Source organism: Gossypium hirsutum, chromosome D03, assembly GCF_007990345.1.
Source record: "Gossypium hirsutum isolate 1008001.06 chromosome D03, Gossypium_hirsutum_v2.1, whole genome shotgun sequence".
NCBI lineage: Eukaryota > Viridiplantae > Streptophyta > Magnoliopsida > Malvales > Malvaceae > Gossypium > Gossypium hirsutum.
Genome location: NC_053439.1, coordinates 29,767,104 through 29,772,910, shown reverse-complemented (window position 1 = coordinate 29,772,910; position 5,807 = coordinate 29,767,104). Strand labels below are relative to the sequence as shown.

At 34.8% G+C, this 5,807-nt stretch overlaps 1 protein-coding gene across 1 annotated transcript; it reads left to right on the top strand.

Moving 5' to 3' along the window:
- Positions 1 to 285: 285 nt before the first annotated feature.
- Positions 286 to 5,165, top strand: LOC107949487 (ubiquitin carboxyl-terminal hydrolase 2). Its single transcript, XM_016884144.2, has 6 exons — positions 286 to 558; positions 638 to 684; positions 2,714 to 2,760; positions 3,819 to 3,865; positions 3,945 to 4,047; positions 4,130 to 5,165. Exons 2-6 carry the CDS (start codon positions 654 to 656, stop codon positions 4,904 to 4,906), a joined length of 1,005 nt encoding a protein of 334 aa, XP_016739633.1. The 5' UTR covers positions 286 to 558; positions 638 to 653; the 3' UTR covers positions 4,907 to 5,165.
- The last annotated feature ends 642 nt before the right edge of the window (positions 5,166 to 5,807 follow it).

Sequence of the window (5,807 nt, the reverse complement as noted above, 5' to 3'; positions counted from 1 at the left end):
AGAAAATAGGATCAAGATGGACGGGGAGAGAGGAAAAAAGAGAGGAGAAGAGAAATATGATATTGAATAATAATTTAATTTAATATTAAATTTTAATTTTTTATGTTATTAAAATGTCACTTGTCAACTGTTATTGATTAAAGGGTTTTTTTAATAGAAATAACAGTAGGGATTATAATAGTTACAAAATTATAATTTAAGTATTTGATTTGATAAAACAAAAATTAAATACCTAACTAAAGAAAGCGATATAATTCGAGGGATTCTTATTCGGTTAAGCCTTTTTCTCTTTTTAAAGAGAATAAAATTGAAAAAAAAAAAAGCAGGTTCGGACAGAAAACCCGACCCATGAGCACTCTTACTTTAAGTTTGAGATGGATGGAGTGCCTAGTACTTGAAGTTGGGACGAACGGTTGAGATTCATTTGATAGATTAGAAAGCGCAGTGCTTAAAAGCTCACAGCTGAAGTAGCCCTACGAAGCCTTTTAGCCATTAGGGTTGAGGAAGAAGAAAGACCCCAGCCAGGAACGAACCTCTCTTTCTTTTCTGACAGACTTGGTGAGTTTTGGGTATTTCTTATATATTATGTTAGGCTGTTTCGCCTTTTTTAAAAAATTAACCTTTTTGTTTGTGGCAGCTGCTAAATTCGCATCATGTCTTGGTGCACAATTGAATCCGATCCAGGTTTTGCCTCTCTCTCTCTCTCTCTCTCTCTCTCATATTTTCGAACATTAAGTTTGTTTATTTGTTTGGAATTACTCTTAAATTATAAGGTGAACAACTTTCTTATTCATTTAATTTGTTGATGAGTTTCGTTTCTTCTTAAGAAAATTGGATACTTATCTTAGAGGAAAGCTTTCTTCAATTTTTTCTTATTTTGTCTCTGGTTACAGTTTCATATTCTCTGAATTGGGGTGGGGGGGTGGGATGAATTAATATAGTTGAGATATTAATTTAAATTTTTATCAAAACATAAGGATGTTGCGGGTTTCATTGTATTTCAATCTCTTTGTGTGAATGTGTTTTTTTTATAGTGCCATTGGAGGGTGGTTTGGGTAAATATTTTGTTAACGATCCCGATGCATCACGCTTGCAGAGAACAATCATAAGCTTGATTGTTATCTGATTATTTCTCACATGTTAAATGATTGAATCACTGTGTGCAATTCCTTAGAGGCTTATGATCTTGAAAGTACAGCATAGTATATGCATGTTATATCTGGTGGAATTTAAAATAATAATAAAAAGAATATTGATGTTTTGTTCATGCTAGTGCTAGAACCAACCTCCGCTTTTTAAAGATGCTATAATAAGATAGATTGAAGCCTTAATTGTTGCCAATAATTAGGGGTAGAACTTACATTTTCCTAAGGTTTATCATTAATCCTGAGAAAATTTTTTGCCCCTTCATTGGCCGTATAGCCCTGTGATGTCAAGTTGTGTGCCTAGGCGCTTAGGTGTGGCGAAAAGAAAAGAAAAAGCTTGAGAGCCTTCTAAATGAGGCGACTTCAAACAGGCAACCGCCTTTTGTGCTTTTTTGTGTCTTCTGTTCCAGTCCAAGGAGTTCGAAAGGCTAGCTTCAGTTAACTTTGCAATTTACCTGTGTTTTTTTTGAGTTAAAATACCACATTTACTCTTTTCTTTTTCATTATTATAAACTCAGTCACCGATTTGATTAGGTTAAAGCATACAATCAAATATCTCCTTTTTTTTTCCCTTCTTGTAATTCTTTTCTTCCTCTTCTAAAGCATATTTATGTTGTTAAAAAACAGAGAAGTTGCTCTGTTTTAGTTTTAAAAAACAGACCAACATCCACTCTTTCTCTGCTTTAAACTTTTTGTTGTAATTTTTTATTTATTGTTTAATCACATTTGTAATCTGCCTCCTCCTTTGTCATGGAAGTTTGTGTCAGCTACCTTGTGTGTTTGAAAACTGTAATTCGACATTTGAAGAAGGCAGAAGCTGAAATTTGTTGGATGCTTGGACCTGATATGGTTTGCAAATGAAGTAATGAATAGAAGAAAACCAAGCCAAGCAAATACTATGGAACTTGCCCTTAATTTTATTGCAAGGATAATGATTCAAAAGATCATATATGGAAGTGAAGGAAATTTAGAGCTATTGTCAATTTTTAATTACATATCTTGTTTTATTTTGTAATAAATTAGTGACTGAATTATCCGGCTTGAGCAATATCTTGAATTTATAAAATGAATTATCTTAAAATTTACTTATTATTTACTATTTACACAATACATAATTTTTTTAATATAAATATTACACATATATCTTTATTTATAAGTATGTGCCTTATTTTACTTGGATGAGCCTCTTTTTACACCTTGCACCTTAGGTGACATAGAGGTCTTAGTGCCCTTGACAACACTGTTTAACCTTTTTTGGAGGCCTAACAAAGACAACATAGTTCAGATTGGGCATTTTCGCAGTTGCTTTATTCTCCCCCCACCCCCTCATTTTTTCTTCTGAGTATAATGCTTTCAGCATCGAGTTGTGTTGTACTATGTTCTGCCATATGATTTCTTACGAATATCTTGGATCTATTAGTTGAGATCGAACATGTCAACATCTTGCTGCATCAGATGATTAACTGTCTTTTATTGCTCTTATTGCGTACTTTAGATCATCATGCTTTCTGAATGATATGTACTGAGATTTAAGCTTGACATGATCGTTTTCTGCCATGTCTTTTCAGGTGTTTTTACGGAACTTATACAGCAGATGCAAGTTAAAGGCGTACAAGTAATGCTTTTTTATGTCATAATTGGTTCCTTATGTTTGCCTTGTAGCTTTGCTTATAATTTACTCTATTATTTAGATGCATGCATACCAATACTGTTGAAGTTCTTTTAATAAAAATGAATATCAGTCTCTATGTTAATTACCTTGTGTGTCTTCTGTACGGTGCTATTTGAACAATGTTGTTGTTGTTGTGGACAAGGCATTGGTATGTTGATGGTTTTATGCGTACTCAGTCAGTGTGTGAAAGGCACAAGGGTTCCTATAACATATCCCCTTAAACCTCCATTTGCATTGTGTTTCTCTTGGTTCGGTAGAAACTCATTCAATGACTGTTGTTGGAAGATAAGAGGAAGAAAAGTCGGGGGAAGGAAACCACTGAATTAGTTCCCTGAGAACAATTAATACCTGAACATTTTGTGAGAAATCTACTCTATGAAGCAAAACTGAGAAATATAAATAGGCACCGATTAAATTCTTAACTTGTTGTAATGGATTAGGATTCTTAAAATCAACAAACTTGGGAGTTATTAAAGTAATTTGAGCTAAGGACTCCATTTAAAACCTTCAATGAACTAAACCCAAAACAAGACCCAATCAACCATATAACTAATGCCCTATCTAGAAAACAGAAAATTACCAAATTGTATTTCAGCGAAGCATTCCTTGGATCCAAAGGACTTCTTTGACAATACAAAAGCCATGATCTTTACTTTTGACTTCCAAAAAAGATATCTTCTTTCTAATCTAGCATTGATCAACCACCAGCATGCCTTGAAGCTGCTGTATTAACCTGTTTAGTTTGACCCGACTTGAGTGGATCTGGTTAGGTTGGTGTTGTATAAAATTGTGGCCAGTGCCATCCCTATCTACTGTCTGTACTATTTTGTTTGTTCTGTGCCCCTATGTTAAACCGTGTGTGCAGCTATCAAAGTCTTTCCTTGTGTAAGTATGTTGGTGGTTGCATAGGTGTGGATATTAATTTTCATATCTGAATAAGTACTATTATAGCTTTTGTTTTTCATATGCTTATACTGTCATGATGGATCATGTCTTATCAGGTAGAGGAATTGTATTCATTGGATCTCGATTCTCTAAACAATCTTAGGTCAGTTCTTGCTTGTACTGGCCATTTCACGTTTCAGCATTTGAATCTCTTCCTTGCTTGATTATTCTTTCCATGATAGGCCTGTGTATGGGTTGATTTTCCTTTTCAAATGGCACCCAGGGGAGAAGGATGAACGTCTTGTAATCAAGGACCCGAACCCTGATCTGTTCTTTGCTAGTCAGGTTGGTTTCAGTTTAATTTATTAGTTTCTCGAGTCTGATATATTGCAAATCTTCCAAACTTATTTTTTCTACATTTTTATAGGTCATCAATAATGCTTGTGCTACACAAGCTATATTGTCTATTCTCTTGAACTGCCCTGATATTGACATTGGCCCAGAACTATCAAAGTTGAAAGAATTCACTAAAAACTTCCCTCCAGAGCTCAAGGGTCTAGCTATAAATAACAGTGAAGCTATACGTACAGCCCATAATAGTTTTGCAAGGCCTGAGCCTTTTGTTCCAGAGGAGCAGAAAGCTGCTGGGAAAGATGACGATGTCTACCATTTCATAAGCTACATACCAGTTGATGGAGTACTTTATGAACTTGATGGACTGAAGGAGGGACCCATTAGCCTTGGTCAATGTCCTGCTAGTCCAGGTGACATGGAATGGTTGAAGTTGGTACAACCAGTAATCCAAGAACGAATTGAGAGATACTCCCAAAGTGAAATAAGATTTAACCTCATGGCAGTTATCAAGAACAGGAAAGAGTTGTACACTGCTGAACTTAAGGAGCTCCAAAAGAAGAGGGAACGCATCTTGCAGCAGTTGGCTACCATACAGTCTGAAAGACCCACAGACAAAACCAGTTTTGAAGCACTAAACAAGCAACTTTCAGAAGTTAATTCAGGGATTGAGGGTGCCACTGAGAAAATTTTGATGGAGGAGGAGAAATTCAAGAAGTGGAGAACCGAAAACATTCGAAGGAAACACAACTACATACCCTTCTTGTTCAACTTCCTTAAAATTCTTGCTGAAAAGAAGCAACTGAAACCCCTTATTGAGAAAGCTAAGCAGAAGAATAGCAGCTCTAGGTGAAGTGTATCTTGTTTTGTTTTTATTTTCTTGGTTGACAAGATGCTTAGTGCAAATCCAAAGAAAAATGGAGTTACGTAAAGGACCCTTTATGATCAAATCAACTTTGCTGTTTCCAAATGACTTTCTTCTTGGATTTTGTCATGGTCTTTTCTTCCAGTCCCATATTTGTTGATGAAAATACTCTGCTCTTTAGATAAGCATCTTCTATGTTACCCAGACTTGGTTGAGAATCGGATATGGATTTGTGTTGAAACAGTTATGTTAAAGTTTTTAAAAGTTTATTTATTTGGAAGTCGAAGTCACTTGGAAGTTAATATGTCATTTTCATGTTATAATATGAATTGGGAACTAGTATGTCAAGAAAGTTTAAAGGGTCAAAGCAGCGTAGAGCACTTTAGGTGATGGAAAATGTTACCAAGTCAAATAGATTGGTGCAGTTTTAGCTCATGACTTGGTTTGTAGTGCATCAATCAATTTAAAGTGGAAAATGGAATCCGGTTCCAGTTCTTTTGGATATTTTGGGTAGATCGCATCTTAGGTCACTAAACTATTAGTAAGTTTACATATTGGTAACTCAAATTTAAAAAGTTATAGAATGATCACTGAACTGTTTAAAAGTTTTTAGTCTCTGAGTTGTAAAAATTGTGATTGTATGGCTTTCCCTGTAATTTTCTTATGGTCACTCAAATTTAGAAAGTTATAGAATGCTCACATTCTTTTAAGTAGTTTAGTTTTTTTTTCCATGAAACAACTTTGAAGGTGACAAATCTGTGAACCAAAATCCAAACAGTTTTCTTCTTCAATCTTCAGCACTGACCATCAGATCAGTTTTGATTTAAGATAAGTTTTTCTACTCGTCAATGGGTATTGTTGCACCGTACTGATCGTTGAATCATTACTT

Bases quoted from the DNA above. Each gene is read 5' to 3' on its own strand.
- LOC107949487 (XM_016884144.2), top strand. From the start codon at position 654: ATGTCTTGGTGCACAATTGAATCCGATCCAG. The intron at 2,761-3,818 runs GTAATGCTTTTT...ATGTCTTATCAG, and splicing joins TGCAAGTTAAAGGCGTACAA to GTAGAGGAATTGTATTCATT. The intron at 3,866-3,944 runs GTCAGTTCTTGC...TTTCCATGATAG, and splicing joins GATTCTCTAAACAATCTTAG to GCCTGTGTATGGGTTGATTT.